The 14,456-nt window shown below is 39.7% G+C and overlaps 1 protein-coding gene across 2 annotated transcripts in view; it reads right to left on the bottom strand.

The window, feature by feature from the left end:
- svep1 (sushi, von Willebrand factor type A, EGF and pentraxin domain containing 1) overlaps positions 1-9,536 on the bottom strand; it is a 142,804-nt gene extending 133,268 nt beyond the window's left edge. For both annotated transcript variants that reach the window (XM_036596174.1, XM_036596175.1), the window contains exon 1: positions 8,520-9,536. In XM_036596174.1, coding sequence (XP_036452067.1) covers positions 8,520-9,038 — 519 coding nt within the window. In that variant the 5' untranslated portion in view covers positions 9,039-9,536. The remainder of the gene's footprint in view (positions 1-8,519) is intronic.
- Between the last annotated feature and the right edge of the window lie 4,920 nt (positions 9,537-14,456).

Genomic DNA, 14,456 nt, shown 5'->3' with positions numbered 1-14,456 from the left:
CTAGCCTACCTCACCATGCAAAAGACTCGACATACGAGTCAGAGTCGAATCATATGTCTTTAGCAGAGAATTCCAGTCTTGTTATTAGCTCCACTTGTCAGGTTCAATGTGGATTTAAATAAGCCTTAAGAAAAACCTTGTGAAGGACAGTACTGAAGCGCTAAAAGGTGAATATGGTAAATACAGTGCTTAAAATGGGGGCAAAACAACTTGAAATGTTTGGTTAGTCTGTGGTTTGTAAATATGTCTGCTAGCTAGCATAATAGCTAATCCAGCTGAAATGTTAGTAAGTTTAAGAGGAATGTGATCTGTGACTTACTAAACCTTTGGCTAGATTAGCTGACAACTAAAGCTAAATTAGCTATTGCTAGTTTTGCCTCTTTCCTTCAAACACTGTGTTTACTGCGTGTAATGCCTCGTTCTATCCTTCAGACTGAAGATTTTTCTATAATGAAAGGCTCATTATTTGAAGCCACATTAAACCTAAGGCTGCTGGGAGCTATGAGGAGAACGACATGACTTTTCCTGATTTCTGCCTCAAGGTTGCTGTCACAATGACTCGATAACTAGCTCTATGGCTACAGCGAGTTTAACTTTCCTGCTGCTCTGTCATAATATCCATGTTTCGGGAGTTTCTTTTTCCCAAAAGGATAAGCTTGACTGGAATGTTGGTGAAGTACCTGGCATTTATTGTAGATACTTCACCTAATTAAAAAATAATAATAATAAATAAATAAAAAACGAGAGTGCCAACAAGAAAAAGAACAAAAGAGAGCATTTTGCATCACAGTTGCAAGGGTAATAACATAATTTCACTACAGTATCCATAATGCAATGTGCTAAACCCACAATATTGTGAAGGGTCACAGAAAAATTGAAAGGCAATATCACACACGTAAAGTTAGAAATGAAAGATTTTATTCATTTCCTGCATTAAGGTTAGCACTCCTAACTCAGTTAAGTGCAAGTCCAAGTCAAGTCAAGTGGTGAGTCAGTTAAGTGCTAGTCCTAGTCAAGTCGAGTCATGAGTTCGAGATGCTGACAAGAGTATCCGTCTCTGGTAGCCATCTTGAATGCCAATAATTTTATAAATAATGATATTATAGATATCATTATATCATACAGCAACAGAAAACATATAAGCAAGACTGCTTTAAATAAATGAATTCAGCACCTGATGCACTCAGCTTTTCACAACAGCTTTATGGGGAAATCAGACATGTGTCTTCATGTTATGTATGAAATTAGCATATGTGCATAATGTGTAGTTTATAGGCAATAAGCACAAAAAAGTGTGCTTCTCTTTCCATGCAAATACAGGGAGGGCTGTGCAAAATGTGGGAGGAGGTATTAGAAATGTGGATTACATATTCCGCTCGAATTACTAAAGTTTGAGCAACTTGTGATGGGTGATTTCTGCATGGATTTTAGTTGAACACTCCTGCTCTAAGCTAAAGAAGCAAACCAGATGCAAAACATGTCTTGGCAGATCACGTTCAGGGTATGGAGAAAACTAGGTAACTTTAAATTATCACCAAGCTATCGCTTTAAATAATCTTTAAAAAAAATTTAATTTCTTTCTTTTCGTCTTTCTCTCATTTTTGCTTTGCCCTTCTTTTTCATTTCTTTCTTTGCTCTGTAATTACCTACGACACTTTTGGCCCATGCTAGCTCACCTCTGCTCTGCATTAATGAAGTGATAAAACAGTTCGCTTTTATCTGCTCAACACCTGCGTTGAATTCACTGCCTTTTCCATTCATTTGGACCAACATTTGAACATCTTAACAGAAGTTCCTCAGCACATTTGGGCTGTGTAGGCGTATATGTGTGGGTGTCGGTATTCACTTGCATATAAAAGGCCTTTGATCCCTCTCAGCACCTTCATTACTGGTTTGAGCTTTAATGCTTCTTTGTTTTGTGTAACAGAGACACACTCGGAGTGGAGGGGGTTCTGCTGACAGATGGTTTTGCACAGACAGTGTGTGAAATGTGGAGAGGCTGATATGTCTAGGCCTGAGGATGGGCTTTCCCCTCTGTCCTGGGGTTCAAAAAACCATGCCAGAGGGGTCAATGGCCCTCAAAACACCTCTCTCTGGAATTTGTGCTGGGGCAGGGGGTTTGGGGCAGATCAGAGCATGTGTTATTGTGCAAAAGCCCCCCCCAAACAAACATCTGAATGAAAAATCGGCATGGTCGTCTATGCTCTGATGCAGTTTGAGAAGGCCCAGCTGCTTGTAGTGTGTGAATGTGTGTGTAGCAAGAGTGCACTTCTCTTACTGGAAATATTACATATGAATTCCGAAAATGTGATCAAACATTACTACAATTACTGTCCATACAATAGGCCTTCCAAATCTGCCATTTGGGAGAAAGACGTCATTTGTAACTGTAATTTTAAAATCCATTCGGTCAAAGACTTCAAGTCGTAATGTGTCTCTCCTGGACTTAATCAGAAAAGCGGCCAGGTGAAGAATTTGGAGAGCATAGGAAAGAATTCAGAGAGAGAGAGAGAGAGAGACAGAGGGAGAGAGAGAGAGAGAGTATGGAGAGTCTACAGAGGGCTGTTTTGGATCCAATTTTGTCAGCAGAGAACGAGTGGAGGCTCTGGCAGCTCGTGGTAACCCATCGAAGAGCAGACAAATCCTAAGTGCAGAGAGAGCTAATCTCCGGGGAGGGGAGAACCTGGCTGCCTTGGAGAAAGAAAGGCATGAGGAGGTCCAAAATCACAGCAGGAGAGCAGGAGCTATGTGCTCTCACAGTTTCACACTCACACAAATAAGCTTCAGAAATGAACTGTGTGAGACTGTGTGAGGCTGGATAAACACAGCTACAGCCACACTTATTTTTATCCTACCCTCAGACGCTTTGAAAAATGCTACTACAAACCACAAACCTCACAAATCAGAGAAAAAGCTTTTCTTACTGCTACAGGTAAGACTACAGGGGTTGCATAGTTCCTCAAGTCCAATAATATACTTTCACCTAATTGATCACACAACATTTGGGGCATGTAGAAATAAACACTTAGAAATCTGTCGTCACTTGCAGACAACATCTTAAGTGAGTATTGGCCTTTTTTCCTGTACCTCAAAGCTATTTTTGTTAAAACTGAAAGAAGTAGCATTAGTGAGTCAGAAAAAAAGAACATTCTAAAATGTGCTGTGTGTGCGCTGCTGTGAATCGCCGTGTAAGGCATGAGATACTAAATTTAAAGGCAGAGCCATCGGATCAGATTTTGGACCACATCATATATCTTTATGTATTATTGTCACACATACAGGCTCAAAAAGAAGGTCCGGCTTTAGGTCTCAAATGCAAAATCAACATTATATTGATGGTTATATGACGACAGTAGTAGGTAATTCCCTTACATCCTCAGAAGAAACGTCCTGCACAAAGTTTTGACTGAGCTCTCTTTGAATTCTCCGAAACACAACCGACATTACAAAATGCTCTTTTCTACATTGCATGCAATTATACATTTCTACCAGAGAGGTCTCCAAATCCCCAAAACTTACATAGCGTAGCTTTAAGTGAGCTGCGAAAAATCTCTTCAAGTAATTATTTAAGTGTAAAGTGTAAAAAATACATAATTGTCCATTGGGGTACAAAAGTTGTACCCCACATTTAAGTTTCAGCACCTAAGCTTCAATGAGCAACAACAGAGAAATATCTTACATTTTTCTTGTATTTTATTTTTTCCATTGAGGTCCATTTATAACATTGCTTTGGTTTTACATACATGACCATTTTCCAATCTCTCCGTCCCTTGAGATAGGCTGTTTTTGTTACTGTACCTTTAAGACTGATATAAGATAAATGATCTCCGTTCTGATTGGCTGTCTTGTATTGTGCCTCATTCAAAAAGCACTCAGACCTGAAACACTTCTTATGAGTTTGGTGTGAATGGGCAGGGCCAAACTGCTGCAGACTGAGAAGGTCAAAGTTACAGTAAATGAATTGGTTCTTGTGACATTACAGAAACAATCAATTCAAAATAGGCTACTTTGCAGCTTAGTTCTCACATATGGACTGTATGGACTGGCTTAGTGAATGGCATGTTTTGAAACTTTGATAATGCTTACATGTATTGCAAAAAAATAATTTTCCATAATGTGGGCTTTAAACAAAAGGTAAGAAGAGGATTTTTAGATCTATAGGGAACATAGTAGTGTTAAAACTGGAACCATATGTCCAAAAGTTTCCAAACAGTCCTTACAATTAGTGAATTCTACTTTAAGGTTCACCAATTGATCCATAACTGATCATCCATCGCCAGTACCTGAGCTAACTAATGTTCTGGTGGCCGAATGCAAACAAATACAGCAGCGTTCCAACATCTACTGTATAGCCTTTACAGATGAGTAGAGGCTGTTACAGCAGTAAATGAAGGCAAACTCCCTATTCTGCCCTACACTGAATAGATGCATTGAATTTTTTGATTTCTTTGATTACTTGCTTCAAATGTGTACATCATTTCCACATGAATAAAATATGTCAGCACCCTTTTGTTTCCTACTTTACTTACTCTTGGCAGCAATTGTGTTGGGGTAATATATTTTATTCAAGTGGAAATTATGTGCACAAATGATGAATCAAGTAAATTGGATGCATCACTTTTTCAGTGTACACTGCACACACTGCAGCCATACAGGAAAGGCCTGAATCCTGCATTTCTCCTCCACACTAGATGGAAAACTATCCGTCCAGGAAAAACTTCCAAATCTCTTGTCCATTCAGAGCGGGAGAATGGTGTAGAGGGGCATAAAATCTTCCAGTTCTTTTTTTATTGTGCTGACAGTTTATGAAATCAAGCTGACCCACTGTTTAATTGTAACAAGCAGACACTTGTAGATCAGTGCTATCAAAGTGTTTTTCTGACAGCAAGATGCTAATGGTAAAAATATCAGCATAAAAGGAAAGTCAAGAGTGGCAGAAATACAGAAATAGCGAGACGGGGGAGGGAGGGACGGAGAGAGAGAGAGAGAGAGAGAGAGAGAGAGAGAGGGCAATAAGTCATGGTACTGTAGTCTGGTTTCAAACATCTTACTCAAGCCAGACGTGGTAAGTCATATGCATGCAGTCAGAGAAAAGGAAAAAGTTCATTTATTAGGTGTTGCTTGAATGAGAGAATGTTCCTATGTTATCTTTGTCTCTTGTCTGTATCCAAGAATTAGCTTGAAATGAATCACTGTTACATGCTTAAAAGCAGAAAATGGATGAGAGTCTAATCCTTTCTGTAGCCTCACAGCTGGAGAGAGAGCCAGGGAGTCACAGCTTTTGTCATGAAGGTAAGCGGTGAAATCAGTGTTACTATATCTTCTTCATCCATTCAACAAAAATCACAATAGGCTTCATTTCAAAGGGGAAAAGACCCATTTAGTTTGTATGGCTAACTGTGTGTTACTTGTTCAACCAATACAAATGGGCTAATTGGTTCACTCATTTGTTGGAGTGTTTGACTGTGTGAGTTTGGCAGCGTTCATTTGTTCTCATTAAACTTTTCTGTTTTTTCCCTAATCTCTCAGTGCGGTTGCTTTGTGTTTACATAGCAGAGGACAATGACCCCACTGACACAACAAAACACAGGAAGACACAACATGACCACACAATAGAACACAACCCAACAAGACAACACAACACAACACAAATATACAAAACACAACCACACAAAACAAACAACTCAACATGTAAATATGAAATAAAACAGCATGATACAAAACAACACAGCAAAACACAAGAAAACACGACACAACGCGACATGATATAACTCAACACTACCGCAATGTGGTCCAAATTCAACATGGCACAACTTAACATCACACAGATTAACAAGACACAGCACAACACGACAAGACACAACATGACATTCCAACACACTACACAGCACAACAAAGCACAACACGACACTAAGCAACAAATCACGACAAAATGCACAACACACGTCATACAGTGCAACATGACACTACACAACACATTATAACACAACATTACACAACACATGTCATAGAAGAAAACAATATGACACAACACAGCACAACACAACACTGGACAACACAATAACAGCACAACCTGACATGAATCCCTACGCATCATTACAAAACACTGCACAACACCACTGAATGTGACATAACACAACACAGCACATCACTACACAACACTATGCAGTACAACACAATGCATCATCACATAACACTACACTATACAAGATAATGCAAACACATCACCACACAATACGACACATCACTACACAACACTACATGACACAATACAAAAATACACAACGTGAAAACATTACACAAGACAATACATCACCACAGCACTACATAAGATTACACAATGCATCGCTACCCAACACATTACTACACAATATGACACAACTATTCACAACACAAAATTACTCAAAACACAGCACAACATCACATTAAACTACACTACACAACTCAACAATACATAAGATTACACAATGAATCACTACCAACACATTATTACACAACACTACACAATGTGACACAACTACAACACCACATGACACAACACAAAATTACACAAAACACAATGCAACATCACATAACACTACACTACACTACTCAGCAATACACAAGATTACGCAATGCATTGCTACCCAACACATTACTACACAATATGACACAACTATCCACAACACAACATGGCACCATACAAACTTACACAAAACACAACATGACATAACACTACACTACGCAACTCAGCAATATACCAGATTACACAATGCATCACTACACAACACCACACAACACAGCTGATAGTGGACCAGGCCATATGTGTGTGTACAGTCTGCGTTCCCTCACTTCACCCTGGACTGTCCGACTCTGCTTACTGAGATGAATGACCTGTGCTATCTGCTCACTGTAGACATAACCCCCACAAAGTGAGGGAGTGAAGTGAATGATGATTTGAGGAGTACAACCATATCAATACCGCACAACCCTCCACTTTTGCCTCACGCAATAAGAGAATTAATCACATTCACACTTCATACACTAGTGATAAGACGTTATTTGGTACTATTGTGTATGTGTAGCGTGTTGAGGTCGTTCAGGGACATCGCTGAGGAGTTATTCCACTGACCTCATTCACTACTGAACCAATGGATATGAAGAGAGTATGGGGAAGAGATAAGATGCAGTTGCTATAAAGGCAGTTCCTGCATGCCTACATCTGTAAACTGCATTATCCACAATAAGTCATTCTGATCCACTGACAGTGTACCAACCACATCACTTCTGTCTTTCTCCTTATGCTAAGAAATGAACTTTTCCATTGTTTGTTCATGTGTCTTTTCTCTATTTCTCGCTCTCTCTGTTCAGTTCAGTTCAGTTTAGTTCAGGGGGCGTTCTTAGCTTATTAACATGACTACTGTAAATGCATTACTGCCACAGCAATTATAAGATGAGCACTAATAGGAATAACATATCATAGTAATTATCATATTATTACTATGTTATGATGCTATTATTGCTTATCATGGTATTATGATATTAACATGCTAAATTAACATGTTCAGTTTTTAACATCACTATTTCTTAATGCCGTTAATGCATTTTCTTAGTCGTTCCAGCCTGAAGCCCAGCTGCTTGCATGCTGTTGCTGTCATTTGTGACTATTGTCCTCTCATTTAAATACAGCTTTTAAATGGGAAAAATTTCCATTGGTGGCTCTATGATAAAACCAAAGCTATTTCTAGCTACTGCTGCACCATGAATCTCCAATCTTTTAGCTTTCGATGTAGTCTTTTTGGACCATTTCTATCAGTCCGTTCGTGGGTAAAATTTTATTTTGTGTAAACAGCAGCTGCTGTTTTCAAACTACGAATAAAAAAACACAACAAACAAACAAACACAAAAATAGAGATGTGAGGTTTTGTTCTTACAGTGATGGTGTTTGGGTGCCCAAGATCAAATTATATGTTTTGCTGATTTTCTCTACAAAAATAAGTCACCACATCCTCTACAGAGAACACACTTCTACATATTTTAATACACAAATACTGATTATTGGCTGAATTTAACATATTGGGGAAAAAAAAACATACAATGTGTCCTGTGCAAAAGTTACAGCATATTTTACATTTAATCTTTTCCCAACTCAAATAAAATAGAATAAACAGAAAATGTGCACTAACATGTAGAAAAATGCAATATTTAAGAGGACATAGAGGATGTGCACTTATATTCAGTTAGAAAATCAACAAAACATGTAATTTGACTGGGAATGTTCAAAGTTTCATGACTGTATGTATAAATGTAGTCATTTTTGTCATCCTACATATAAACATCAAAAAGAAATAAACACACAAAAGAGAAACAACCAAAACTCTGAACTTTCTCTATCTCATTACTTTTCCTAACTTCCTTTTGAACCTTTTTAACCATGCCTTACTTAAAACGTAGCTTGAACACACACACACACACACACACACACACATGAAGAGATCCAAGCTCAACCACACCTCCAAGAAGATCTGTCACACTCTTACCGCTGCACGCTGGAATGCTCCTCTAGTGTAAGTTCCTCCTCCTCTGTAGGTGATGGCTGGAATCTCTTTGCTGAAGAGTGAACACTTGTGCTGGTGGGATTTGGGTGCCGACACGTAGTCCACTCTGGTCACCACGTGGCTCTTGGAGCTGAAGGTCACCAGGGCGACGCGCGTGGCCTCCGGTGCCACAGGGAAGTCGGACAGCAGCTTGCGAACGAAGTGCAGCTCACTGCCGAAGTTGGCAGCCCCCACGCTGGATGACTCGTCCAGCAGAAATATCAGGTCCAGGCGTCCGCCACGCTCGCGCAGCAGCCGGACGTTACGCCGGAAAGTCTGACCCAGACGTTCCACTTTACTCTCTGCGCTCTCCTGGATCTGGCTGGACAGTCGCCGGGCTTGCGGAGGCTTAGGCTGCTGTGCCTGGCTCTGAGAGGGCAGGCTGGTGGTCATCCTGGACCATAGCAATGTCCAGAACACCAGGGACAACCAAAGAGTCATTGAAAGTCTCAAAGTTGCCATGGCAACCACACCATCAAAAAGGCACGGCAAAGTTCCAGTAGTGGCGATTTGTTAGAAAAGATCTGTAGTTGCGGTCAGTCTTACTGTCTCTCCTTCTTTTTTTCCTTGTCTCGCTGAATGTGCCTGTATTTTGGTATTTAGTGGTCAACTTCTCTCTGTACCTTCTCAGAGCCTTTTCAAGATTTCTTTGGTTCCCCTTCAGTCAGTGGACGTGCCTGGTATTTTGGCTTAGTGGTTAAGCTTCTCTTCGTCTCTTCAGTCTTTCAGAGAGTCGTCCTCTCTTTCTGGAATTTTGGCAGAGTGGACGGCGTACTGGTCAGTTCCTCTCACTCCCCTGCTTTGGGGAGCTCCTGCATCTCAGAGAGCCTTCAAATACCACCCCCTCTCTCATACAGTCATGTAAAAGGAGAGAGTGAAGAGAGAGAGTGAGGGAGAGAGGGGGAGAGGGAGAGACTGAGTGAGAAAAGTTCTGAAAGAGTGAGATAAAGTCTGGCTTGGTGAGAGAGAGAGTGAGAAAGGTAATGAGAGGAGTAAGGAGAGAGAGAGAAAGAGGAGCGGCAGCGATAGAGGGAAAAAAAGGGGGCAGTCACAGCAAACGTCTTTGTTTTTTTTCCTCTTCGTCTTCTCCTCCTCTCTCTCTTCTTCTCGCTCTCTCATGCAGGAGAAGCTGGAGGGAGGCTTTGTGTCGCACTCGTTTGCCTGTCAGCCTGTCAGCATTCGCAAAGAAAACATCAGCACCCAGCCTGCTGATCAACTCCATATGTCTGGCACTCGCCTCCTCACGCACACACACGCGCACACATACTCACACCACAACACACCGCACCTCCCAGCAGATACCAGAAGAGCCATCGCTAATGAGAAACACTGAGAGAGAAAGAGAGAGATAGAGAGAGAGAGAGAGGGACAGACAGACAGTCAGACAAAAGAGGGTAGAAGACAAATTAGGCATGAAATTGGTACAAAAACAAACACACACAAGAGACAAAAGAGACAATAAAATATGAATTACATTTTTCATCCATTCGCTTGAACACTAAAACAGACCAATCCTACTGTAAAACCCAAAGTCACTTGAAGCTGATTTTCCATCCACCAAAACCAACAGCTCTCGCACTCCAATGGCAAACCACTCCACTCTCTAAGCTCTTTTCACTTATTTAAATAGCACCTCCAGTTATTCTGTGATCTGCAGTTGCACGTCTTGTAAATTTAAAAGTGCATTTCACTTTAGGAAGAGATTACATGGTTCTGAAAATAACATTTGACTTTAAAAGTCATTTCTATGGGTTTCTAAAATGGAGACTGGCTGAATATCAATCTAAAACAAAATGGTAAAAAATACTGTTCATGATAAAGGATGTATATTGTAAAAATTTCTGAATGAAAAATGTAGCTTTTTGTTCATCTGAGGTATTTTGTTCCATTTTAAAAATGTATTTAATTTTAATAAAACCAGTACAGCTGCCAGATACCACTAAAAAAAACTAATACTGCAAGTACATTTTTAGGTTGAACCAACATTATATGAGGAAGCTTTGTACTGTATGTTGAGGAGATTGAGCTTCATTGTTCCAGGGAGGCATTTTGTAAGGTCATCATTTTTATACCTCCTGTCACTTCCTCCTCTTACCCCCTGGGGGTCTTATTGAGAGAAAAAAAAACCTGCAGTCAGACATTGGCCCCCCAACCCCCACCCACGCTCTCTTCTTTTGTGATTTTATCTGTAACCAAAACAAAGCCTGCATGCGTTGTGGACTGTTAAGGGGAGTGGAGACACCACTTGGCCGCAGATCACATTTCCAGCTCAAAAACTGAAATGGATATGTTTGGACCTAGAATAGAAAATCCCTGCACTCACAGCTTATGGAGAGTGGCAGGAGTGAAGGCTGAGGCTGTATTATTAGCATTAGCTACTGATGTTTTGTTAGAGATTCAACCAAAGCAGCAGGCAGACTGTCAAACAGAGGCTGTAGAACCTGCCACAGCAAGGTGTGTGTCTGAGAGTGAGGAGAGACAGCAGAGCTGGACAGGTCAGTGCTGAGTGGAGAAGACAAGCTGCTGCCAGGCCGATGTAAGTGAGATGTGTGAAACCAAGTGAAACTGACTCTACATTGTCCAACAAACACCAGCTTTTTAGATTGTCTAACTGCCAGTTAGATTAGTTAGATTAGTGGAACAGTTATACTGTTCCAGAATAAAGGCCAGTGCACACTTAGCAAACATCCTGCACCAAACACCACCATTCTAACGTGTGTAGTTGTCTTGAAGCTGCACTCCATTTCAAATGGTGCATTATGTCATTGGAATTTTCAAAAGACGGTGGTGAGTCTTTTAGAAGTAAAGATGATGAGGGGTTGACCACTTTCACCACTCTGTGAAAGACTGTGCAGGCAAATAATGCAACAATTCAACAATTCTCAACAAAAACTTGTGGATTTTATCATCTAATGTACATAAAATAATTTAAAGATTCAGAGGATCCAGAGAAATCTCTGTATGCAAGGGACAAGGCTGAAAACCAGTATTGATTGGTTGTGATCTTCAGGCCTCAGGCAGCACTACATTAAAAACAGACACAATTCTGTAGTGGAAATCACTGCATGGGCTCAGAAACACTTCTGAAAACCACTGTCTGTGAAAACAGTTCAACACTGCATCCTCAAATGCAAGTTAAAAATTCGCCATCAGTCTTAAGAAACATTTCACCCTGCAAAGAAACATTCAAGCATGAAACTGATTCTACATACATACATACACTCATGGTCCTAAATGGAACATTTGGCTTTAATAAAGGACCCTGAAGGACCATCTTTTTGAAGAGTGTGTACCAGGAGATTTTAAATGAACATGTGTCTGCCTTTGCCAAGCTTTTGATATGGCCATTACAGTCCCCCGACCTAAAACCTGTGGGCTGAGCTAAACAGGAGAGTCTAAAAGAGGTGAGCTGGGAACCTGGAAGATTTGGAGAGAGAAGTGGTCTCAGATTCCTTGCTCGCTCCAATCTCATCAAGCATAATAGGAGAAGAGATTACTGTTATGCTGGCAAATGAAGGTTGCACAAAGTACTAAACACAGGGGTGCCAATAGTTGATACAACTGGTTTTGTTCAATAAAATAATTTTGAAGGGATTTTGTTTTCTTACACTACATTTAATTTGTGTATTCTAATTTTCCCCATGTTGATGAATGACTAATTTGGCCTCTGTCACCTCATAATTACACCCCAGTGAAACAGGAAGTCATTTAAAAGAAAAAGTGAAATATAAAATGCATCATGCTTCAGTTACATTTTGTTCATACAAATTTCTAGAAGTGACATTAATTACTATTTTCTAGAAGGGTTTCTATTTTCTTAGGCTAGATTTACTTGAATATATTTGTCTCATGTTTTATATGTGATATTGAAATATACATTTTTTAATTTCCTTTGTTGCCCATCTTTACCATGAGTCCAATAATTATGGAGCTGACTTTAAACAAGAGGAATTTTCTTATAGCAATTTTTCCCCTCTGATTACTTTCAAGTAGAAGGAATTTCAGCATTTTAGGTTATAAAATTATCAACAACCTGCTGTAATAGAGTTTCATTGTTCTTTTGAATGTTCTGTTTTCTATGACAATAAATCTTGAATCTTGAATCAAGACTCTCTTATATAAGTATGATCACTTATTTCCAGTCTTACACTGCTAATTTATTATTCTCGCAGCATTAGGATAGAACTTTTGAGTTCTGAGGATCACAGACCATCTCTCATCCACTCTCTCCTCTCTAATCAATTTGAGGGGAAGGAGGAACTTGAGCCACTACTTTGCTACCATCTACTGGCAAATAAAATGTCCTGCACTTTGAAAGAGTGAGAACAGAACTGTAAGTGGCTGTAATTCATACAGCATGTGTTCTCATGTAAAATACCAGTGTTTTTTAAGAGACTCTTCAAACAGGTTAACATCAGAGACACAGACAACAAACTGAAGCTGGATTATGATGAGAGGGAAATAATATAAATTAAACTCACATGCAGCAGTTGAACTGAATTGACTCTCTGACTACTCCTGAATCTCACTCAGTCATCCCTTTTCTCATTAAAACAGGATCTGCCTTTATTACAGTGGCTCCCAAAATCCACCCAATCCCACATTTGGAAACTTTTCGAGAAGACTGATGGCAGTAAAGCAGTTTGCTTATTTCAGTAAATCACTGTAGAGCACATACAGTGTTTGAGACTCTATTGGTGCAGATAATGAGTCTACAGCTCCCTGAATTCTAATATTAATGAAGTAATTAATAATAAAATATTACATTGACAAACCTGTTAACCTACAATATGCGGGGCAGTGACAGGTGTGCTATAGAAGTGCTTATGGCTTTTGTGGCTTTTGGTTCAATATATGAACACTGTGGGGTTGGGATGGGGGGGGTGGAAACGGTCAATGACCTGTAATCTATACGTTGAAATTAGTGGAAGCATATCACTATCAAAATTAAAATGAAAATGTAATGTGCAAAATGGTGAAGTATTTGTGTTGTGGCGTGGCTGGGGGAGGATGAGGGGCCTACGCACCCTAACTGAGAGACCAAACGAAAGCCCAGAGACACAGAAACACCAGCCTGAGTGAATCAAAGTGCTTTATTTACACATTTAACCATGAAATAAAAGCCAGAAAGCAGGCAAAATTTGAATGTAAAAAGGAAACAGTGCCTCTCCTCTTTACAATTACACATTCTCACCTACTGCATTCATTCTGTGTCAAAATGCCTTTGAAAATGCATTCAACCAAATTTCATTTTCATGGAATTCTCTTCTAGCGGTGAGGTTACAGAGTGCAACCAACTGATTACTCTTACCTCACCCCTTCCATCCCAAGCATATAGTACAACTCATGGTGGCTGTCAGGTTTTCAACCTACACCTGTCCTGATTTTGTTTTGCTTCTTCATGTTTCTGCATCTTTGACAATGAGGATTCACCCTCCCTTGGTTTCTCTTATTGTTTAATAATATAATCTTCCATTTGTCAAAATTTGAGTTCTCAAACTGCTCTCAACACAAAGTGGTGAGCCAGCCCCAGCAGCCACTTCAACATAAAAATGTGAAAGGCACTCTCTAGAGACAGAGTTTTATTTGTCTGTTCTGGTCTGCTGGAAGTCAACCCGCTCCTATGAAGATATGAAGGGCTTATTCTAAGCTAACAAAAACACAGTGATTAGTATCTATAGATGACTATACACTAATGAAAACACGATATTGTATATTTTGTATAGTCTATTTCTGTTAATAGATCCTAAATGTTACACACTGTACCTTTTAACATGTGACACCTCATTCTTGTAGCACAAGCTGCTGCTAATATAGGCAGACGAGCAATAAAGAAACATTTTATTTTGTCACATAGACCACAGAAGTTACTTTTGGTCA

This window comes from Colossoma macropomum, unplaced genomic scaffold (assembly GCF_904425465.1).
Source record: "Colossoma macropomum unplaced genomic scaffold, Colossoma_macropomum, whole genome shotgun sequence".
Classification (NCBI taxonomy): domain Eukaryota; kingdom Metazoa; phylum Chordata; class Actinopteri; order Characiformes; family Serrasalmidae; genus Colossoma; species Colossoma macropomum.
This window is presented reverse-complemented; position numbering and strand designations above follow the sequence as displayed.